This window comes from Panthera pardus, unplaced genomic scaffold, assembly GCF_024362965.1.
Source record: "Panthera pardus isolate Hobbes unplaced genomic scaffold, ASM2436296v1 HiC_scaffold_8, whole genome shotgun sequence".
NCBI lineage: Eukaryota > Metazoa > Chordata > Mammalia > Carnivora > Felidae > Panthera > Panthera pardus.
The window spans coordinates 125,204,071-125,229,288 of record NW_026527013.1 but is presented as its reverse complement, the minus strand read 5'-3'; the positions used below and the strand labels follow the sequence as shown (position 1 = coordinate 125,229,288).

At 36.8% G+C, this 25,218-nt stretch overlaps 1 protein-coding gene across 2 annotated transcripts in view; it reads left to right on the top strand.

The window, feature by feature from the left end:
- The window catches only part of TBX20 (T-box transcription factor 20), a 61,247-nt gene extending 36,930 nt beyond the window's left edge, over nucleotides 1-24,317 (top strand). For both annotated transcript variants that reach the window (XM_053897118.1, XM_019418154.2), the window contains 2 exons: nucleotides 17,637-17,749; nucleotides 19,446-24,317. In XM_053897118.1, the coding sequence (XP_053753093.1) occupies nucleotides 17,637-17,749; nucleotides 19,446-19,786 (454 nt within the window). In that variant the 3' untranslated portion in view covers nucleotides 19,787-24,317. The remainder of the gene's footprint in view (nucleotides 1-17,636; nucleotides 17,750-19,445) is intronic.
- The last annotated feature ends 901 nt before the right edge of the window (nucleotides 24,318-25,218 follow it).

The following is a 25,218-nucleotide window of genomic DNA, read 5'->3' as shown; positions in this document are numbered from 1 at the left end:
TTGTACCTCAGCTATGATGAAGAACTGGAAAATAGGCTGTGATTTTTTTTTTTTTTTTTCTCTCCAAGCACCAGAAACTTTCAGGGCCTTTAGAAAACAGTATAAAAGGCTTTTGGGAAAGCAGGTGTTAGAAAGACTCCTAACACATCCTCATCCAGTTTATTGTTAGGGAATTAGAAAATATTTTTTTGAATATTTTTCAGACTCACATTTTAAAATGGCAAAATGATGTATTTGAAATGTGTAAGAATCAGGTACTCAAACTTCAAATAAGTAAAATGTGAGCCTCCACCTTTCCACTTATGCTTTCAGTTTGAAGGGTGTGTGCACACACATGTGGGCATTAAAGATAAAATCATAGAGCGCCTGGATGGCTGTCGGTTAAGCACCCGACTTCGGCTCAGGTCACGATCTCACAGTTTGTGGGCTTGAGCCCCACATCAGGCTCTGTGCTGACAGTGGGGAGCCTGGAGCCTGCTTCAGATTCCGTGTCTTCCCTCTCTCTCTGCCCCTCCCTCACTCACACTCGGTCTCTCGAAAATGAATGAATGTTAAAAAAAAAAAAAAAGATAAAATCCACCATGAGTTCAAACAAATACTTTCCATTTAAATTCAGGGTGATAAGGCTTTAGTTAACTTCTTTGACCTTACACCTGTATCTTTTCTCTCATGCTGAGAATCCAGTTCTCACTAACAAGGGAAATGATAGACTGTTCTGTCATTACTCATGTGCTTTATCTCACAGTGTGTAGATACACAGCGATCTCACAATACACATATCACATACCTCCAACAACATGGCACCTAAAAATAGCTAAAATTCTTGTTGTGGTTCTTTGCGTCCTTAGTGTAGATTCTACTCGGGTGTTTGTTTTTAGCTTGTTTGCTTAGTTTCTTTTCCGTATTTTACTACTAGAGTATTTTGAAGTCACTTGGAATCATTCCTCTATGTAGTTATGCTTACTACCCAATGATACACATTTAGGTTCGTTTGTTTTATTGTATTTCCTGGGTTTTTTTTAATTAAAAATGTAATTTTCTTACACGATTACTTAGTAAATGATTTACGTAGTTTCAAGACAGATCTACAGAATGTGGCTTATTCAGAGGTGTCAAGATTCTATCCTATCCTTTCCACCCTATTTCCTTCTACTATAAGTAACCATTAAAAAAAAAAAGCACTGTTTTTTGTGTTTTTTACTATAAGAAGATACATATTTATATTTTTTCCTCTTTTTCTTTTTTGTTTAAAGTTTATATATTTATTTTGAGAGAGAGAGAGAAAGGGAGGGGCAGAGAGAGAGGGAGAGACAGAATCCCAAGCAGGCTCTGCCCTGTCAGTGCAGAACCTGACCCAGGGCTTGACCTCAGGAACCGTGAGATCATGACCTGAGCCGAAATTAAGAGTCAGACGCTTAACTGACTAAGCCACCCAGGTGCCCTGACTTCCTTCTTTTCTTAAATATTAACATACTCTACACATTTTCTACCTCTATACTATGTGAGTATAAAATATATATGTGATATACATATTAATACATTGGAGTTCAGTTCAGTTGTATTGCTTTGTTATATTTAAATAGATAAATGAGGCTTTTATGTGAATAATCTTTTACTATGTGGTCTATTTTATTAGCAACCTTTCTTTTTTATAATTTTTTGATAACTATGAAGGTTTGTGCTCTTATTTTGTCTTCCTGTACACTAATATTTTTAAAAAATTCCTAGTCTCCCCTTTCTAATTTTCTCTAGGTCCCCTACTGTAAGCAGTATTGAAATTAACTAGTAACTTATTTTTTCCCCTCATTTTCTCTATTTTTAAGCATTGGAAGTAATATTCCTTTAATCTCAGTTAATAAATAATTAAAACTTATTCTACTTAGCATCTTCCCTCCCCATTCTCCTCCCATTCTTGAGAATTATACTTGATTTACCTTGTCAGAGTATATATTCATTACACAATGTATTCTTTTTTATTTACTTATTAAAGATTTTTAAAATTTATTTTTATTTTTAAAATTTTTTTAAGTTTATTTATTTTTGAGAGAGAGAGAGAACGAGCAGAGGAGGAGCAGAAAGCGAAGGAGACACAGAATCTGAAGTAGGCTCTAGGCCCTGAGCTGTCAGCACAGAGCCCAGTGCAGGGCTTGCACTCACAAACCATGAGATCATGACCTGGGCTGAAGTCAGATGCTTAACCGACTGAGCCACCCAGTCACCCCCGTATTCTTTTTTATGGCTTAACCTTAGTTCTTCAAGTAAATATAGATTTAATGCCCACTGATATATCTTATATCAGTGTTTCCCAGTCATTTTGATTGTCTGAAGCTCTTTTTTCCCACTAGATTCCTCTAGAAAGGCTCGTGGGGCCAATATTCCTTGTCTTTTGCATGCACATTACAGTGTGTGGCCTTTATTTGTGAAAGTCGGTTTGATTTGGTAGGTAATCCTTGCCTCACATTTCTTTCCTGTCATATCTTAATTATGCTGTTATTGTCTCCTGATATAAAATGTCACTTTCACAGTCTCATGGCCATCTAATATTCCTGTCCATTTAAATGACTTAGTCTTTTTTTCTGGAATGACCAAAAGATTTCCTTCTTTTTCCTTTGTTGTTAATTGTCCTTGATCAAAAGACAGAGGGGCATCCCTACTTCCCAGAAGAGGGTTATCTGGACTTGTGTCCCTGTTTCCTTCACTCATAGATGTTGTTAAGGAACAGAAAGAAGGTGGTATCAGTCCTTTGAAACTTTACTCATTTGCTCCTCTTGTACTTCATGCTTCCTTATCAGGAGTAGTAGTCGTTGGTGTATAATCCAAGACTCTCCCTACACTGAATTCTTGTAAGCTTCCCGGTGGAATCCTTTTTGAATTAAAAGCAGTGCTGATAACTGTAGAGTCGGAGAGGTGGCAATCCACGGGTGAAGTGAAATGTGAGGACTGTGTCTACATCCTGGGTCCCCTCCAGACAGCTGGCACTCACACCGTTTTGACGGACTCAGTGGTAGAGCGGAATGGATGTCATGCTCCGTACTCTTTCCAGATGTCGGATAGTAGAAGTATTTCTTTAAAAATCCTCCGCTACCTTTGAATTTTGGATGTAATAGTTATCTTTTTCTTGAGGATTGGTCTAGAACAAGACTAATGCAGTATACTTTTGTGCAATTAGTTCATGTTTCCTCTCTGTCTTCACTTTCCCCTACTTAGGATATCTGCTGGTATGTGGGCTTTCTTCTAAGCATTTGGGCTAGCTTTGGAAAAAAGAAAACTGTGACAGTCAGGGCTCCTGCAGTCAGGCATTTTGGAAGTGGTTACTTCAGCCTAATAGCTGTTACCCAGATAGCCAACAACGTAAGTTCTCATATCACTCTCATATCCTGTCTTTAGAGAACACCAACAGAATAGATTTAGGCAAAGGAGAGAAATATGTATATTGGGAGAACAGGACTATACTAGCTAAGAAAATAAATAGATTAAACTTCAGCTGAGTTGAATAGAGAATTGGTTATGGCTCATAAAGTTTGCTAATTCCCTTAATCTTTCACGAGTACAACTATCCCTGAGTCTTATGGACACTCTTAAAAGGCACACTCCAGAGTGTCTGTAATGAAGTAAAACTGAAACAGAATTTTAATGAAGCCTGCTAAAACAAAACAAATCCAAAAAACCCTCCTTGGATATTGACGGCAGCGGCATATCAAGATACTTGCAAATAAACATGCTAAAAATAGTAAATGGCAAAAGCTAATAACAATAGTCTCTGCCCTTTGGATCTGCCCCTGCTCCCAGCGACCTTCACTGTTCCCCTGGGGCCCACTTTCAGTCACAGGAGCCACAGAGCAGGCCAGGGCTTCTGCAGTAGGGGAGGACAGAGGACCTCTGTATCACCTCTGCATAGAGGGACAGGCCCCAGGAATATGACGTTGCTCAGAATGAAGAGACAGAAATCAAAGAGTTAAAAATTGAATTTTATCTCTGAGACTGTTGAACAACATATGATACTCCAATCTTCTATAAATGAAAATGACTTTATTTTTAATTATTGGTATATAGTTCATTCTTTCTTAAACACAGAATAAAACATGAGAAAAATATTTTAAATTGTATTCATACCTGTGTGCCATGACATTTTGCAGTTGAACTTCCAAAAAAAACCACCTTAAACCTAGCTTTCTAGGAAGTATGTATTTTGGGGCTGGAATGATTTGGGGAGCCATCCAATTAATCTGTCATTACACCAACGAAGCGACGAGGGCCCAGAGCCTGCAAGTGATTTGCTCAGGTCACACAGTTAGTTAGTAGAAGATCTGGGGTTAGAACCCAGGGTTCTTTACAACTAATGGACTTTTTCAAAATGGCTGTTTTTAATTTTTCCTTTTTACATATTTAAGGATTCATAAATTGTTAGAGCCATATGAATCTTAGAGATCATCTAATCCAGCCTCCTCGTTCCCTACGACCCCCTCATTTTGTAGAAGGAATCAAAGCCCAGATACAGAGGAATCTAATCACACAGCTTCATAGGAAAGAAACAGTTATATGATTTCACTCATATGTGGAATTTAAGAAACACAACAGATGATCTTAGGGGAAGGGAAGGAAAAAGAAGATAAAAACCGGGAGGCAAACTATAAGAGACTCTTAAATACGGAAAACAAACTGAGGGTTGCTGGGAAGTGGGTGGGGGGATGGGCTAAATTTGTGATGGGCATTAAGGAGAGCTCTTGTTGGGATGAGCACTGGGTGTTATACATAAGTGATGAATCACTGGGTTCTATTCCTGAAGCCAAGACTACACTTGCATGTTAACTAACTTGAATTTAAGACAAACAAAAAAGTCATCTCCAATGAGGAGACTTAGTAGAAGAGCCTGAATGCATAAAAGGAAAGCGATTTTCTTTGGTGACTGGATTAAAGTCTGCTTTCAAATAAAATCTCTTAGTTGAATAAAGTAAAATAATCTGTTGACAACAATCTCAAAAAGGAAGGGATGGGGGTGCCTGGGTGGCTCAGTCGGTTGAGCGTCTGATTTCAGCTCAGGTCATGATCTCACAGCTTGTGAGTTCGAGCCCCGCATCAGGCTCTGTGCTGACAGCTCAGAGCCTGGAGCCTGCTTCAGATTCTGTGTCTCCCTCTCTCTCTGCCCCTAACCCACTCACATTCTGTCTCTGTCTCTCTCAAAAATAAATAAACATTAAAAAATTAAAAAAAAAAGGGATGGCTTTTAACAGAATTAATTTTTTTCAATTTCTAGTTACCACAGAATTCCTCTAACTATCAAGCGGTGTTTCTATCCTTAAAACGTTAACTCATTTATCCACAGTTTCTAAGAGAAAGCATTTCTTTTATAAAGCAGTGTTAAACCCGTGACTCAGGTAGTTAGAGTCGCAGAGTTATTCACAATTGGCATTTAGCTGTGAATTGTCCTCGTTTTTTACCTGCTTGTGATTTTGTATCTGTGTATGAAGGATATTTGTTCCCTGCCTCACAATTTACTAATGTTTATTTAGAGGTGAGTGATCTGTACTTTGCTTGAGACCTTTCTTCTAGTTGTCACAGCCGTAAGACTTAGAAACTAAGCATAATAGTTTTGGGGGTTTTTTCATTGGTCCAGTTTACTTACTTAAGTTGCTAATGATGATATAAAAACAGAAATGCATATTACCACTGAAAAGAAAAACCAGTAGGATTAAGTGAAATAAATAATCATAAACTGGAGTCTAAAACCTTTTTAAAAAATTAAAGTTATTTTGTTTTTCCAAAATGGATTGTATTATACATTTCAGTTCTCAAATTAAAATTAACCATTTGTAATACATCTTAAATTATATTATGTAAAGTTCTCATTTATTAAGTACTTTGTGGAAGCTACAGATATTGATGATAGATTGTCTTCCAGTAATTTATAACATTATCTGCATAAATCTTTGGGAAAATCTTTGTGACAAGGACTTATTTACAAAGGCTCAGGAAGACGATATAAGCTTGAACAAATTGAGGAGCAAGAACAACTTTAAATATTTTATTTCTTAGAGATTGGAATTGATTTTAGTGGACTTGACATTTTCTCCCTAAACATAGTTTTTTTCCAGGTGTGTATTTAGGAGAGAAAGTTAGAATATAAATTGAAATAATATTTAATTTTCTCCCTGACATGTATAGTGTAGGATGGCTTCAATGAAGCATGGCAAGTTATAGCTACTGGAAGTCCTAACTTCATCTAAAATGATTATGACTCTGTAACCAGCTTTAGGAACACACAATCTTGATACCCAATAATAACAACAAGAATTTATTTTTATCTGTAAACATTTATTGAATTCTTATTATATCCCAGGTACCAATGTAAGTTCTCTATGTGTATTAAATCATTGAATCTTAATAATAACCTTAAGAGCTAGACCATATTAATATTCTCATTTTACAGATGAGGAAACTGAGGTGTGGAGAAGTGAAGTAATTTGCCCACAAGCACACAGCTAGCAAGTGGCAGAGCTAGGATTCAAGCTAAGCAGGTTCCCACCAAGCATACTTGTAACCACCACATTAGGGCAGTGGTTCTCTAGGTATGGTCTCTGGGTCAGCAGCCATAGCCATCTTCTCAGTGTGTCCTCACATGACTGAAAAGCAGAAAGCCACAGAAAGCCCCACCTCCTAATTCCGTCAAATTGGGAGTTAAGATGTCAACAGGTGAATTTTCAGGGGGACACAGACATTCAGTTCATAATACACACTAAAATTTGAGAACCACTGCCTAGATTAAGTATTATTCTCTCTTTGTTCAAGGGCCAGCGGTGCAGTAGTAGAGATAGTCATGCACACACGTGATTGTGATCAATCTAGAAAGTACAGTAAAAGAAGAATATATTAAGTATAGTGGTGGTGCAAAGGAGAATGTAAGGGAAAAAGGAAGGTTTTGCTTTTTGAACCTTGAGAAATTTGCACTCTAGTTTCAGAGGTAGATGATGGGCAGTCAGTTCCAATACTCATAGAGTGCTTTGGTTTTGCTTGTTTGGGGTTTGAACAAACAGTGACTTCAAACAGGTCCAAACATTTTGGCAGGATATCAACATCATCATTGTAGCTACCCTTTATCTTGCCCACCTTCTGGCTATGATAGTGCCTCTCACATGTATATTATTCTTGGGATTGATGGTTACATTATAGTCAAAAGGGATCTTTTAGAGATACCTAAAGTGATAATGTATTTCTCTTACCTAGAAAAATAATTTAATGTTAGATTTTTAGAAAGGCCGGTAATGATACTTCAGTAAAGGTACCCATTTTATTTATCTACTAGATCCAAAGGAAGGCCACTAAAGTTACAGTCTCTTTCTTTAGGCTATAAGAGAACTGAGCATTACAAGACACTCATAGCTTGTGATATCTAAATCACTTAACCCATTAGGTGAGTCATCCCTTATTTTTCAGGGTACAGTATTTTAGAAGTCCTTGCAATAGGGCTTCTAGGCCTAAACAGGTTCTTTGCACTTTTCATTCTGCTAGAAACAGGGATTAGATATAAAGAATGGGGGCTGTCTACTCTTTGTAACATCTTCGAAGAGATGGCCCTGATATTGCACCACTGTTTTCAATCACTTAAAAGGCAATAATTCAATTATGGCACCCTTTATATAAGACCTGCCATTGCTTTCATTCACTTCCAGGCCTGACACAAGTAAATCACTTCGATAAAATCCTTTTTTCTTCTCCCTCCTAGAGATGAAAATAAGTAATGATACTAGTGATCTACCAAGGACAAAGTGAATATAATGTTCTTCTTATAGAAAAGCAAGGTATTTTATAAGGCAGTGACTCATTATGTTATTTGGGAAATGATTTATCAGGTTGTGTATGTGAAAGATGTTTAAGTGATTTTATGCAAGGATATTTTTAGAGAAACAAATACTGCATTTTGTTTTTGAATTTAAATGCTTGGATAGAACAGCTTATATGCATAGGATGGGGAGAGGAATATACCTCAGAGATATACCATCCATAATGGGCCTATCGATGGCCATTCCTTTTAACTACACAAAGAGAAAATGTTTTCTAGGGTATTTGAAGCAAGTTCCTTGGTGAAAATAACCACCTATGTTCATTTTAAATATTAACTGTATGACACATGGCTCAGACTAAAAGGACATCAGCTTGAATGTATGTTATAGTTTTAATTTTAAGGATTGCTAAGCTTACTTGACTATTTTCTTAATGGCCCAGGTTACCCCAAAAGACAGTAACTCTCTAATATTGTAGTAAAATAAGTCCTCGAGTAAGTGACATCTGCTGTTAAGGTTGTGGGGGTCCAACGTTACCAGAGTGTGGACATATAAAAGTTAAAATATGTGACAGTTGGGAAATTGGTTAATTAGGGTCCCTGTCCTGCCAAATTATCCTTTTCTATTAACTTCTGCATTTAATATATTTACTGGTGCCTCTTAGTACATGATAAACTATTTTCATTTCAACAAGTCTAACTCAGAGGATTAAACAGGTCTGTACAAGAGATTTTTAAAAATAGGTTACACTTTTAAACAAGCGATATGGACTCACTTAAGCTTAACATTTTACCTTTTATGATAGGTATAATTTTATAGAAGAACTTCAGATAGGGGCGCCGGGGTGGCTCAGTGGGTTAAGCATCCGACATCGGCTCAGGTCATGATCTCACGGTTTGTGGGTTTGAGCTCCACGTCGGGCTGTGTGCTGACAGCTCAGAGCCTGAAACCTGTTTCAGATTCTGTGTCTTCCTCTCTCTCTGTTCCTCCCCTGGTTGCACTCTGTCTCTCAAAAATAAATAAAACATTAATTTTTTTTTAAATACTGCAAATAACACTCTAGTCAAGTTCTCTGCTGACTTTAATGTTCTGTCAACAAGAAGAATCCTCTAATTTGGATCTCATTGCTCTGAATTAAGATGATTCAGATGGGTAGATAAATTGGAGAAAAATATAATCTAAGAAAATAAAATATTTTACCTGCTTTAGGTATACTTTTATAGGTTACTACATACCTCCTATGTGCCAGACACCGTTTTGGCTGGTGCAAATACCTTATCATATTTAATCCCCATAGTTACCATTCTTAGCACTAGTCCCTGCTTTATTCTTCCATAGCACTATTATCATTATCTAATGTGCTTCATATTTTTCTTAATGTCTCTCTCTCTCTCTCCTCTTGAGCCTCCTTCCCTGTTAGGGATTTTTATGTTTGCTTACTGCTATAGAATAGTGCCTTGTTCATAATAAGTACTCGATAAATATTTTTTGGCTGGATTAGTGGCCCTGTAAGGCTAGTATTCTTCTCAATTTACAGATGAAGAGAGGTTAAGGAAGTAACAAAACTAGAATGTAAAAATAGTTCTAGGTGGTCCACCTACTCATCTCTCCATTCATCCATTTGATAAATGATTTTAAAGCCCATGACATTTCCAATATACTACTCTCTACCTTCAGTGCATTTACTATATTAAAAAATCAGCATGTTAATGACAATTTTTATCAATTCATTATAGTAAATCTACCAAGTATTGATGTTAGTTCGGCAGTTCTTTTTGTTCATTGGCAGGGTAGTATTTTCATGATATTTTTATAATTTCTATTAATTTTGAGTAAACAATACATATGCCCAAAGTTCAAATGGTACAGAGGAGTATATGGCAAAAAGCATCCATCACATACCACTCTTCTGTTCCTGAACTTGTGTGCCCATTGGAGTCACTTGGGGAGCTTTGACAATTACTGTAGTCTGGGTCCCACCCCAAGAGATTGTGGTTTACTTAGTCTGTGTGTGTGGCCTGGGATTTGGAATTTTCAGAAGATCCCCTGGGGGGACTTTGCTTCAGGTAAAGTAGCAAGTATACTCTCTTGCCTTAAATAAGAAACACATGAAATATATGAAACATTTTTTATGACATTGGACATTAGGCAACAAAAGACAGTAATCCCCAAGGGATGGGAATTAAATGAGGTAAGCCCTCTGATGGCACCAGCTTTATAGTCTAAGAGAGTATCTAGGTCATGGCACAAGGATGGAGAATACAGGCAGAGCTTGGCAGATTTCCTGAGGTTAGCAGTAGGAGCTTAGAGTCTGATAAGACTAAAACATTGAGAATCCACAGGATAGATTATAGGATAGGAGAACTGCAGAGATCTTCAGGGGATCCCTTGGGATCCCTCTTGAGTGTTCAGCTGAGATCTGATTAGCATATGCATCTGAGGAAACTACCAGAGGCTGGGAGTAGAAAATCTGAAAAGGCACTGTTGGTGGGAATGCAAACTAGTGCAGCCACTCTGGAAAACAGTGTAGGGGTTCATCAAAAAAAATTAAAAAATAGAACTTCATCAAAAAAAATTAAAAAATAGAACTTCATCAAAAAAAAATTAAAAAATAGAACTACCCTACAACTAGGAATTTACCCAAGGGATACAGGAGTGCTGATTCATAGGGGCACATGTACCCCAATGTTTATAGCAGCACTATCAACAATAAATAGCCAGCACTATAAATAGCCAATTTATAAAAGAGCCTAAATGTCCATCAACTGATGAATGGATAAAGAAGATGTGGTTTATATATACAATAGAATACTACCTGGAAATGAGAAAGAATGAAATCATGCCATTTGCGGCAACATGGATGGAACTGGAGTAGTATTATGCTGAGTGAAATAAGTCAGTCAGAGAGGACAGATATTATATGTTTTCATTCATATGTGAATCTTGAGAAACTTAACAGAAGACCATGAGAGAAGAGAAGGGGAAAAAAATAGTTACAGAGAGGGAGGGAGGGAGGCAAACCACAGGAGATTCTTAAATACAGAGAGAGAACAAACTGAGGGTGAATGGGGTGGGGGGATAGGGAAAATGGGTGATGGGCATTGAGGAGGGCACTTGTTGGGATGAGCACTGGGTGTTGTATGTAAGCCAATTTGACAATAAATTATATTAAAAAGAAAAAAGAAAATACTTGAAAAGATTAGAGGAAACACTGCCTAGTATTTATACAAGGGTGGGAATAGCATCTAACGGGTGGACTAGAAAACCTTGTGATTTGCAGGGCATTTGATAGAATTCTCAGAAAGGTTTTGCGTCAGTAGTGAGGAAAATTTAATCCTAGACTAAACAGTGTTCCAGTCTTCCCTCAGATATCTTGAAAGCAAGACCCAAAAGGATCAAATTATTTCCGAGTAACTTAATTATATTCCAGAACAAAACTCAGTAATATTTATAGAAATACAAAAACACCCAGCACCCAACAAGATAAAATTCATAGTCTGGCATCCAATAAAAAATTATCAGAAATGCAAAGAAATATGCAAGGAAAATATGACCAATAATGTGGTTATAAATTTATCAGTTGAAAATAAAACTGACACAAATATTATAATTACTAGACAAAGACATTAAAACAATTATTATAACTATTTTATATATTCAAAAAACTAAATACAGACATGGGAGGTGTCCAAGAGATTCAAATCAAAACTCTAAAGATGAAAACTACAATGTATCTAATGTATAAAATGTATTAATCCCACTGGATGGGATTAATGAGAGTAGACATTGCAGATGAAAAGACTGGTAAATTTGAAGACACAGCAATAGAAACAATCCAAAATTAAACGTAGAGAACAAAGAGAAACTTTTAAAAATGAAGTGCATTTTCTAATATATGCATAATTGGAGTCCCTGAAAGGTAGATGGGAGTTGAGGGATAGGAGAAGAATTATGTTTAAGAAATAATAACCAGAATGTTTCCAAGTTTAATGAGAATTTAATGACAACTGGAAACACCATCCAAAGAAGCCCAACAAACTCAATCTCAAAAACTTGAAGAAATAACATGAGGGAGGGCACATCATAATCACATTGCTCAGAAGTGTGATGAAGAGATAAAAATTGAAAGCAAGCCAGGGAATTAAAGACATATTACATTAAAGACATATTACATTAAACATAAGGTGAGAGTAGATTTCTTGTCAGACAACAAAGTAAATGAGATGGTAGAGCACCATTTTTGACGTATGTGTCAACCTAGAATTTTACACTCTGCAAAAATAACTTTAAAAAAAAAAGAATAAAATGAAGACATTTTTCAGGTATACAAAACCTGAAAGAATTCACCATCATCAAACTGTACTACAGATATGTTAAAAGAAGTTCTTCAGGTAAAAGGAAGATTAGGTGTCAATCTGGATCAATACAGAGAAATGAAGAGCAGTGGGAATGGTAGCTATAAGGATAAGTAGATCAATTTTTCCCATATTATTTACATCTCTTAAAAAATAACTGTTTAAATTAACCATAATAATATAATGTAGGATTTATGTAAAAGTAAAAGGTTTGACAAGAATGGCACAAAAGATGGAGAAATGGAAATATATTATTGTAAGTCTTATAGTGTACTTCAAGTTGCCTAGAAGGTTGTAGTAAAAAATATTTACTATAAGTACTAAATCAACCACTAAAATAACATAAGTAAGTTATAGCTAATAAACCAACAAAGGAGATGAAATGAAATAATAAGAAACAACCTAAAAGAAGGCAAAAAAAAAAAAAAAGGAAAAGGTAAATAGCATATGAGAAGGTAGGATGCAAATAGGTGATAAAGATGATAGACTTCAACCTAAACATATTTATAATCACATTAAATATAAATGCACTAAATACCTCAATTAAAAGGGAGAGATTATCAGTTTGGATTAAAAAGCAAAATCCAAATATATGCTGCCATATAAAAAATGTGCTTTATATATAAAGACACAAGTTGAAAGTAAAGCAATGGAAAGAATATACCTATATTAACACCAATCAAAAGAAAACTGGAGTGACTACATCAGTATCACAGATTTCAGAGCAAAGAATTTACCGTGGATAAATTAGATCATTTCATACTGATGTAGGCATACCACATTTTATTGCATGTCACTTTATTGTGATTTGTGAATACTGCATTTTTTGCAAGTTGAAGATTCAAGACTTCAGTGGAGGAAGTAATTGCTAATGTGGTGGAAATAGCAAGAGGACTAGATTTAGAAGTGGAGCCTGAGGATATGACTGAATTGCTGCAATCTCATGATAAAACTTTAACAGATGAGAGGTGCTTCTTATGAATGATCAGAGAAAGTGGTTTCTTGAAATGGAATTTACTTCTGCTGAAGATGCTGTGAAGATTGTTAAAATGACAACAGAGGATTCAGAATATTATAAACTTAGTTGATAGAGCATCAGTAAGGGTTTGAGAGTATTGATTCCAATTTTGAAATAAATTCCGCCATGGGTAAAATGCTATCAAATAGCATCACATGCTACAGAGAAATCATTTGTGAAAGGAGGAGTCAATCTACGTGGCAAACTTCACTGTTGCCTTATTTTAAGAAATTGTCATAATCATGCCAACCTTTAGCAACCACCACCCTGAAAAGCAAAAAGATTGGCTTGCTGAAAGCTCAGATGATGGTTAGCATTTTTAAAAAATGAAATATTTTTTAGTTAAGGTATATATATTATTTTCTTTAGACATAATGCTATTGCACACTTGATAGACTACAGTGTAGTGTAAACATAACTTTTATATGCACTAGGAAACCAAAAAATTCATTTGACTTTATTGCAGTATTTGCCTTATTGTGGGTGTTCTGGAACCGAGTCTACAGTATCTCTGAGGTACGCCTGTAAAGGTTTTAATTCATGGGAAAAACATGCAATCCTACATATTTATGTGCCTAGGAGATCTTCAAAGTGTTGTACATGAAGTAAAACTGATAGAATTGTAAGGAGAAATAGAATAATACACAATTATAGTTGTAGATTTCACTGCCCCTCTTTCAAAAACTGGTAGAATGAGTAGACAGAAAATGAGTAAAGATACAGAAGATTTGAGCAATTTTGTTAACCACCTTCACCCAAGTGACATTTATAAAATGCTCCATTCTCTATCAGCAGAATATACTTTCTTTTCAAGTGCACACAGAGCATTTACTAAGATAGGCCATACTCTGTGCCACAAAAAGAGGGTCCCGATAAATTTAAAGGCATTCAAGTCACCATACAAAGTATGTTCTCTGACCACAATGGAATTTTATTAGAAAGCAATAGCAGAAAGATAACTAGAAGATTCCCAAACATTTAGAAACTAAATAACATATGTCTAAATAACCCAAGGATCATGGGAGATACCAAAAAGGAAATTAGAAAATATCTTGAGCTGGGCCTCCTGGGTGGCTCAGTTGGTTAAGTGTTTGAGTTGGGCTCAGGTCATGATCTCGCACCTTGGGAGTTTGAGCTGCACGTTGTGCATGCTCTGTGCTGACAGCTTAGAGCCTAGAGCCTGCTTCAAATTCTGTGTGTCTCTCTCTCTCTCTGCCTGCCCTCCCCACATCCCTACTCAGGCTTTCTCTCTCACTCTCTAAAATAAATAAACATATTTTAAAAATTAAAAAAAAAAAAAAGAAAATGTCTTGAAATGAATGAAAATGAAAATACAGCCCACAAAACTTTGTAGGATGCTGCTAAAACAGGAAATTTATAGGCTACATTCCCACTTTAGAAGTGAACAAAGGTCTCAAATCAATGACTTCAGCTTCCATCTCAAGGAACTAGGGAAAGAAGAGCAAATTGAACCCAAAGTAAGTGGAAGACAGGAAATAATAAATATCAGAGTAGAAATAAGTGAAATAGAAAACAGGAAAACAATAGAGAAAATCAGTGAGACCAAAAGCAAAGAAGATTAATAAAACTGATGATCCTGGAGCCAAACTGATTAGGAAACAAAGGGAGAAAACACAAATTACCATTGTCAGGAATAAGAGGAGTAACATCACTACAGATTCTACAGATACCAGAAGGAGGGATAAAAAAGCAATATTATGAACACTTATAAGTTCAATAATTTAGATGAGATGGACAAATTCTTTGAAGACAAAAACTACCAAAACTCATTCAAGAAGAAACAGATAATCTGATGGTTTTGAATTTGTAACTAAAAATATTTCTGCAAAGAAAAAAAGAGATGTGAAAGCATATGTCCTTTTTAAAAAAAAGTACACATGAATATGGGTAGCAGCTTCATGTGTAACGGTCAGTGATTGGAAACAAGGCAAATATAGATCAAAAGGTGAATAGGTAAACTATAGTATACACTATGGCTTGGAAAACAGAATGCTACTCAGAATAAGAATGAACCATTGATATATGCTCCAAAATGACGAATCTCAAAGTAATTATGTTGAGTGGAAAGAAGCCAGATAAAAAAAGAAACATGAGATATGATTTCATTTTATATGATTTTAGAAAATGCAAACTAATCTGTAGGGACAGAAGTCATATTAGTGGTTTCCTTGGCAAAACTTGTTGGGATGGGGACCAGGGAGCATGAGGGGCATGAGGAAACTTTTGTAGGTGTTAGGTAGTTTATCTTACTTGTAGTAGTGGTATCATGGTCACATCAGCCCGAAGTGGTCAAATTGTACACTTTAAATATGTGCTACTTGTTGTATATTAGTTATACCTCAATGTAATTTTTCTTTTTTAAGAGCTCCACGTGTCTCAAATGGATCTGTGACAAGTTTGAAAATCAAGACAAAGTTGGGAATCATTGCTCCAGTCCCTCAGGTCCCTGGTTCCACCCTACAGAGACAACCTATTCTAGGCAGTTTCCTGTTCTGAAACTGGATCATTCTGGAAATATTATTTCCATATATTATGTATATATAGGCATATGCAAACATATATATTCCCTGTTTTAAATTCACAAATGGTGGGGCGCCTGGGTGGCTCAGTCAATGAAGCATCCAACTCTTAATTTAGGCTCAGATCATGATCTCATGGTTCATGGGTTTGAGCCCCACATTGGGGTCCATGCTGGCAGTGTGGAGCCTGCTTGGGATTCTCTCTCACTCTCTTTGTCCCTCCCCTGCTCATGCATGCTCTCTCTCACTGATTCTCTCTCAAAATAAATAAACAAACTTAAAAAAAATTAAATTCACAAATGGTAGCATACTTTATACATTTTTTCTGTAGTTAACTTTTTCACTTACTATATCTTGGAGTTCATTCCATTGCAATAAATATGGAATGGTTTCACTTTTTAAAATATCTGTATGTGAATCTATTGGGTATAGATCCCAGTCATTGTGACTGCCTGAGGTTGGTACTATATGCTTATTTTAAAACTTTTTGGAAACAAAGATGTAACTGGATAGTTGCTAGAATTAACTTTTCTTTTAGGCTTGCTTTTAAATCCTCATTTGCAAGCTACATAATCTGACAAAATGCTTTCATGAAACTCTGAGTATAGAAGTTTTTTAGAAGGCCAAATTCACTATAAGTCAATATTTTTTTTAGCAGTCAAGTCTGTATATCTATGTGAAATGTTGACAAGTACTACATTTTGAAAGTTATTATGACATTCTATTTGCTTTCCTTGTCCCCTCAATGTGAAATTTGGTGTTTGATTTGTTCTTAATTCAACACAATTTCTTCAATTTTCTAATTCTTCTTTTGTCCTTTGATGGTTAATGCAGTGTTGGTCTTTAGGCTACAGCTATTCTGGAGTTGTATACTGTGTAAGCTACCTGTTATGAACTTCCATTTCCGGCGAAAAATTCTTTGGCTAAATTCTTTTTTTATTTAAAAATTTTTTTAATGTTTATTTATTTTTGAGAGAGAGAGAGAGACAGAGCATGAGCAGGGGAGGGGCAAAGAGAGAGGGAGACCTAGAGTCTGAAGCAGGCTCCAGGCTCTGAGCTGTTAGCACAGAGCCCAACATGACACTCGAACTCATGAACTGCTAGATCATGACCTGAGCTGAAGTCAATGCTCAACCGACTGAGCCACCCAGGAGCCCCTCTTTGGCTAAATTCTTGCTGACTTTTTTTTTTTTTTTTTAACAGCAGCAAGTGCAGCAAGTCAAATGGGTCAATACCAAAATAATTCTTGCTTTTAAAATTAATTGCATTCTTTAGTTGATAGACTATGTTTCAACAGGAAGACTACTTTCAAAGTCAATGGACCAATTTACTTGGGGGCCTCAATTTCCTAATGGCCATTTTATGTGTCCTTCACAGGTTTTCTATAATTTTCCATCTTAAAGAAACAGGAATCTCAAATAGTCCATTATCCAAACTACCCATATTGTCATATAATCTGTGTATTTACTGGATTTATTAGTGAGTATTGAGTCTTTTCGTGACTAGTGATATTCTGAACTTCTGGCCAGCATTTCATCAGATGTTGAATAAGTGCAGTTCATATCAGTTGAGTATTTGCTTTATATTCATTAGCCGATGAAGTCAGAGATTCATTGCAACTCCTCATTTTTCATTCATTAAACTCTACATTCCTATAGTCTGGTGTCATAGGTTCTTGTTCACCTCTTTGTCCTTCATCTTATAGAATTTCAGGGGATTGTTCCTACCCTATGCAGTTATGGTTGCTTGTATTTATATGCCTGATGTCATGTTTCCAAGCAGTCTACAGTGGCACAAACACACATGTTTTGAATGTCGTCTTTCTTGAAGCGGGGGGTCTTTTGGCTGAGAAGATAGTTTTACTGACTAGTAAATTATCTTTAAGACCCGTCTCCATCTCTGAATACTTTTTAGTTAATTTAGGATCTGTTATTCTCTAACCTAGGGAAAGTGTGGAGAGCCTGATCCAAAAGCATTCCTATGCCCGCTCACCCATCCGTACCTATGGAGGAGAAGATGATGTGCTGGGGGATGAGGTTCAGACAACACAGAATCGAGGTAAGACAGCTTCCGGGCTACGTAAGAGCAAGAGCATCCAGAATGAGGAAGAGGCAGGTAGGTGATGAGACTCCTAGTCCTCAGCGTGCAGTCTGCCCCAAAAGTATTTCAGGAGTCTCTTGAGGAAAGGGCAGCCCTGGAGCCTGATTTTCATACAGGTCATTATTTTGCCTCTGAGTCTTTTTGTTCGTTTGTTTAATTTTTTTAATGTTTATTTATTTTTGAGAGAGACAGACAGAGTGTGAGCGGGGGAGGGGCAGACAGCGAGGGAGACACAGCATCTGAAGCAGGCTCCAGGCTCTGAGCTGTCAACACAGAGCCGGACGCGGGGCTCGAACTCAAGAACTGCGAGATCAGGACCTGAGCCAAAGTCAGACGCTTAACCGTCTGAGCCACCCAGGGGCCCCTGCCTCTGAGGCTTAAGTGATTGTTCTGCCTGATGGTTTCCTGTGGTTTGTTTTCTAGTGAAAGGACACCCAGCCTCTGAGTCAGGGCTCAGGAGTTATTTGTCTGTGATCTACCACCAAAGAGCTATTAGACTTTGGGGGCAATCCTTTAGTCTTACTGAACCTCAATTTTATCATCCGAAAATCAGGGACTATATCTGTTCCACTTATAAGAGGTTCCAGGAATATCTTATTAGGACCAATGACTAAAATGGAAAACCCTTTTAAAAAGAAAATGTTCCTAGCGAAGGGCATTATGTAGAGGCAGTGGCCCCAGCGGTGACAGTAGGGGAGTACTGAAAAGTTCCTCTGTCCCAAAGACTCACAGAGGAGCCGTCTGCATCTGGGAGTCCAGAGAAGAGTAACCAGACGGTGCTTCACGCTGAGCATAGGGATGTTTGTGTGAGGAGAGAGCCCTTTGTCATATTTTTATGTCCTTTCTATGGAATAGCGTAAGCTGTCAAAACATAGGACATCTCTTATAACTAAATCCAAATGAACTACTGGTAATTATACAGCTGGCAAATCCAGCGTCAACTTTTGTTTAAATTTGTGGATGCTGTGATGTAGGAAAAATTATTCTTGCAACTAGAAAAAGAAGCTAGAAAAAGAAAAACATTCTTGTGGGTTTTCACAAGGCCTTTAGAAACCAAGTAGCTTTGTTGAGTCTCGTTTTATGTCCAGCCTTCTTTATAGGGATGCTATAGAGTTTAGGACAGGTACCAGCTATTTGTAGCTCCTTTTGTTTTTTAAAAATTTTTTTAGTTTATTTTGAGAGAGAGAGAGTCAAAGAGAAAAGGAGAGAGAGAATCCCAAGCAGGTTCCACGCTGTCAGTGCAGAGCCCAACGTGGGGCTTGATGTCACAAACTGTGAGATCATGACCTGAGCCCAAATCAGGAGTTAGACACTTAACCAATTGAGCCACCCAGGTACCCTCTGAGCTCCTTTAAAGGGAATCCAGTTATTCCTTTCAGGCAGAATACTTGTATTTTGACCATTCTCCAGGAGCATACAGGCCATCTAATGAGTTAAGTCTTTTTCTATTTAGTAAATTCTCTCTTCCTTATAGTATAAATGGTATCTTCTTATCTGGAAAGGTAGTTCTGACTCATGGTTGACGTGTTTATCTTTTTAAATTGCAGATCTATTATATATTCTAAAAAAATAAATCAATCTGCACAGATAATGTAATTCTTGATTTGCACACTGAAATAGAGTTTCTAGTCTGATGAGTGGTTTTTTGTTTCAGGGTCAGCCTTTACGACATCTGATAATTTGTCCCTCAGCTCCTGGGTCTCTTCTTCTTCCACTTTTCCTGGATTTCAGCATCCCCAGTCCCTCGCTGCTCTCGGCACCAGCACAGCATCCATAGCGACACCCATTCCTCACCCTATACAGGGCTCTTTGCCACCGTACAGCCGACTTGGGGTGCCTCTGACCCCGTCGGCCATTGCCGGCTCCATGCAGGGGAGCGGCCCGACATTCCCCTCCTTCCACATGCCCCGGTATCATCACTACTTTCAGCAGGGGCCTTATGCTGCTATCCAAGGACTGCGCCATTCCTCCGCGGTGATGACACCATTTGTATGACTCTTCTAAACCTAGGAGAATCCAGATCCAGAATGTGCAAATGGGTATGAAATGTGGGAGAGGGTGGGGTGGGTGGGATGTGGGGTGTGGAGCAGGGGCTCTCCAGGAGACATGGGACCTATTAAAGAGGAGAGCTGGACTCACAATAAAGCCTACTGCTGAGGGAATGCACCACAGACCAGGACTCATGTGTAGCTCCGAGAAAGCTCTTGGGTTCAAGAGAGAATCAGTGTCAAGTTCTTAGCCAGCCTAAGTCCTACAACCAATAGGATACTAACTTACCCAGAAAATTGAATAACACAAGGCAGAGGAATCTGAAGGTGCATTATACCTAGCAGTTAAAAATGCTGTGTCAGAGCAGTAATGTATAAAATCAATGTGTAGAGGTTATCTTTCTGCTTTCCACAGGTTTAAAGAATTTTCAAAGAGGCAATATGTATAACATACCGACCATAATGCATAATGACTAACTTAAGTCCATTTCTCTCTGAGGAAAATGAGAGCCAACAGAGAAATATTTGTAGTGCTGAAGCTTAAGCATGTTTAGTTTTCCTTTGTATTAGTCTGCTGGGTAAAGGGCTGAGATAATGCTAACACATCCTATTTTGTGGATGAATAGATGGTAATGACCTTACAAAGCTCTTTTTGTAACACTGAAGGGCCAGTATCTGACAAACTCTTTCTCAGTCTTGTCTTTTTCTTCCTAATTCTCTTTCTTGCAATGACTTGCCATTTACATAGAAAAAACCTATATACAATTTTGAAGCAAGAGGCTCTATGTGTTACATTACACAATTGAGGTTATATTTTTCTGGGCTGCATTCTAAGTGTGCTGCTGACTCATTCACTGGGGAACACTTCTAAAGCCTCTACATGATGACACGGGAGGCTTTCTCTCAATCTGCAGTACCAAGATGGTTGCCCTGTCCTGAAAGGAATTTCTCTGCCATGGGTACCAAAGGCCCCTTTAGTTTTACTTCAGCTTTGGGAGACCTTATGGATGGTAAAACGCACTGGGCCAAATTCTCATTTTTGGTAAATCTGCTTTGTTATTAGATTAGCTGTTACCACCGATTGACAAAGATTTATGAATGACCATTCTGAATGCCCGTATAACCACCACTTAACCTATGTTCATGAAGCATTATGAGTCATACAAATTATTTGTCCTTCTTTCTTACTGTTCCGTTCAGTGACTCCGTTATCATTTTCCTAGTCCATTATATGAAATTGTATGTCAACTCAATGACTCTCTGACTGAAACACTGGCAGTGTTTATAAGTCAATCCAAAGTATTTATTCACTTTGAGTTCTTATTGTTTTCTTAAACCTTCCTTTAATGTTTAATAATTAACTATATTTTAATTATATATAATCTCTATATTTAGGGGGCAATATGTATCTAAGCATTTGAAGTCAGGGTAGTATTTGGCATTTTGCAACTTTAATAAAGTTTATAGTCCTTCAACTTTATAATGCTTTCTAGCTGTAAGATATAACCTGTCTTCTTTAGAAAACTCTCCACAACTCTATTTTATCCTAATTAAATTTTGTATCTACTTTGTTCTGACTGCAAAAGTATTAAATCTGTTAAAAGAGATGGGAAATATCACTGCTGAGAGTAGAGAGGGGGGTAAATGCAATATACTTATCAGAGTGCATGGGGTTTTATTTAGTTATTTTGTTAGGCTTTTCCATATCAAATGCCTTTCTTGGGCATTTCTAGTCTATGAAACAAGGCATAATGGCATAGCCTGTCTATGTGATGCCATTGTTGTTGGACTTTGCAATTGTTTTTCTCCACTGTGTCCCGTAGTATGGAGAAGCATGGACTGTGCTCCCCAAGCATCTCAAAGTCCTATGGCAGACACTGTAGGCTAATTTCTAACTTCTTGCATGTTATGCTATAGTATCCACAGGTAGTTTGTTTTCAAACACAGCACAGATGTGCGTTTATTTTAAAAAAAAAAAAAAACAGCTATAAGTAATGTTTAAGTATCCATAGAGCTTAGGATAGGGATTTGATACTTAATAGTTGGCCTGCTGCCAGTGCTCCATTTAATACACAGTACTGCTGCTTAAAGCAGGAATAACAAAACTAGATGCTATTTAACATGATGCTACTCGATATTCTGGTAAATTACTGGTCTACTACAGTGAATCTGTATCTGAGTTTTCTTTTCAATGAGAATGAAAGCATCATTTTAATACTATTTAGACATTTTTCCCAACTGACATATCTTAAAGTAGGTTTGTTTTTGTAATATGGCTTTACTTCAGTATTTCCTGACTTCATAACTTTATTTTGTAATTATGCAATATAAAACTAAAAATAAGTAGTGTGCTTAGAGAAAAGCAAAGACTGAGATACCAAAGCATGCTTTTGGGAAATAACACCTGAAATTCTAAATTGGATTTTTTTTTTAAAGTATTTGGCATTATTTGAAAGAGGAAGAAAAAGCACAAGTGACATGGAACTTAACCTATGATCAAAGTCACTCTAACCGTGAGAACCAAGGGTAGAAATTTACCCCAACCCCAGGGTCTTTCTGAACTATTCTGGTTGCTGATTCTTACTGAACTCCTCAGGTATTTAAGATTTTAAAGTCTAATTCTACCAAAAGTAATTGCAAGAACTAGATAGTTAGTGGGAAAGCCAATGGAATAATTAAGAGCATGAGTTGCAGACTATTTGGAATAAATGTAGGGTTCCCCCTGCCCCCACCAGGTATATCACAGTATCAAAAAGCATGACTAATGTGCAGTGCTGCTACAAAGAGGCCCTTCCAGAACTGCTTTGTCTAACCTGAAGGAATTAATTTGTAACTCCGTAGGTTCTGCGTATGTGATTTGTTTTTAGAACACTTATCAGTAATGCTGAGTAAGTTCAATTATTTCTTTTACTTAACAAGTCTTCCCCCTCCTTTGCCGACCCTTAGCGGTATGTAAGTAAAATCTCTCCATCTTGTATCTAACATATCACAAATTATTAGGTTATAAGGTCTGCATTAATGAACTTAGGTTGCACCGCTGGTTTGAGTTTATGACGAAGGTTTGTTGTTATTCCTAGCAGGTGGGCACAGAATGGGAGATATTAAGAAGATATTGAGAAAAACCCTGTGTCGGGCTATACTATAGAAGTTACATTAACTTCTGGGGTATTCCAAGGTCTCCCCCCTCCCTCACTTTCATCCACATCTCTGTCACTGTGCTTCTCTAGCCACAACATCTCCTGCCCCCCCCCCCATGCAAAAAAAATAAAAAGGACACCCTCCAAAAGGCCAAGAAAAAGTATTTTTAGAAGAAAAGATCACCATTCCCATACCTATGAATTTTTCAGAGAGATGTTGGGATATTTAATCCATTTCTGAATTTCATGTTAGCTTTTCAGGTGTCTTGTTTATATTTAAGCTGAACCATATTGAGAAAAATGAGCTTCAAGAAGGACTTTACCACTCCATTAAATATGCAGTCAAGCTTAGCCATGACTCAGCAACTAAAGTTCAAAAAATTCAGTTATGTAATGTGCCAGGGTCACATACTGCAAGGAAAACAATATTTTTACTCAATCTTCCATTGACTAAGTAAGGAAACTGTTTTTGTTATTAAACATGTATGGAATTGATAATTATTAGAAACAAAACAATATTATACTGTAAATCTAGACTGGAAAGAAATAAAGCACTGGACAGAAAGATTTTCAGCTGGCTCCTTTAGGCAGCTTGGGTGGAGGATGGATTTTACATATTTTTATATTATTTCAGAATGCAAGGATTTTATTTTAAACAGGCAAAGAGAAGGTTACAAATTCTTAAATGTTTAGAAAACCATAAAATAATTTCCTCACTGCTATTCCATGCCAGTTATAAAATATTCTAATACTTATCTTTCTTTGGCATGCTTAAATATGCAAAGTTTCATTTATAAATATTGATAGGCAAATAATCCATAAGTATTTTCTCACTCTTCTTTCTCTATCCCTTCCTCAATTCCAATCCCCTTCCCTGATAATAAGAAAATAAAAACATTGGTAAAATAATACATCTGGACAAAAAATACAGTTTGGTATTTTACTTCTGATACATTAAAATATGTGTTTAGTTGTGGTTTTTTTCCTTATTTTCAGAAACCTAAAAAAACCCTTTTATTTCCTAGAGGATAAAATTGGATATAGCCTCTTTAGTAGACTCTATCACAGTTATATCGTTTGCTGTGTCCGTTTGCTTTAATGAATTGCGTGAGAACAGTCACTGTAATGAAGTGTGTGTGTTGGGGGTGGGGGGAAGGGCATGGGAAATGTTTTATGAAAAAAGAAGTTATAAGCCTAATACTATGAAGTAACACCTAACGAAGTTCTTTTTAAGTGCAATATATTTATTTCTGCTAGAAATGTATTATCAACATTATGTAATATTTGAAGCATTACATGTTATTTGTAAACAGCTTAAAATTATATATTACCCAAAATTGTACAGAAGTACAAATGTGTGGATATTAATTTCTTTCATTAAAAATGGTGTGTTTTGATATATATGCACACATTTACACCTTTAATTATCTTACACACTTTGCTTTGTAACTTTTGGTACCTGTTTCCTCACCTTGAAAAGCAACAAAAAAAAAGGAGGATTAGGTAAGAGTAGGGGTCATAGCTGGCCACTCCCAGTCCAGACACAGCCAACTGGATTACTATACAGGGTTTGGGTTTTGTCTTTAATTGTATTTGGAAGCCTTTAGAGAAAACAGCGCCCTTAATTCCCCACCGGTTCCTATTCTCCTACACCTAGTCCCCTCACTCATTTACTCCACCTGATGAAATCTTAAAATTACAGGACTTTGCACCTCTCTGTATGGGATGATACTGAAGACTCCATAAAGCTTAAAGATCTACCTCTCATTCTAGCCATAAACTCTTGGATGTGCTGTAATGATATTACAGAAGGCAGGTTGATACAAAGTAAGATTAGCCAAATTCAAAGTCTTAATCCTTCCACATGACATTTGACATTATCATATACCTTGTGCTTCAGGGTATTTGACATTATCATACCTTGTGCTTTCAGAAGTCTGCTCTATTATACTTAATTTTTTGTGCATGCCAAATGCCAACCTTTTAAGAATCTTTCATTTGGAATAATTCCAGGTTTACCAAAAAGTTGCAAGGATAATATAAAGAAATGCTGTATATTCTTTACCCAGATTCACCCATTGTTAATGTTTTGCCCCATTTGATTTACAATTAGCATTTACATTGAGTAGTATATGCCCCCCCCCACCCAAGCACATGCAATATATACAATTTATTTTCCTCCATTTGAGAGTAGGTTTCACATATCCTGCCCCACTCTCCCTATGTAATTCAAAGTGCACATCCTAAAACCAAGAAGATTCCATTAAATATCTACAGAAGAGTTAGCAATTTCAGGAAATTT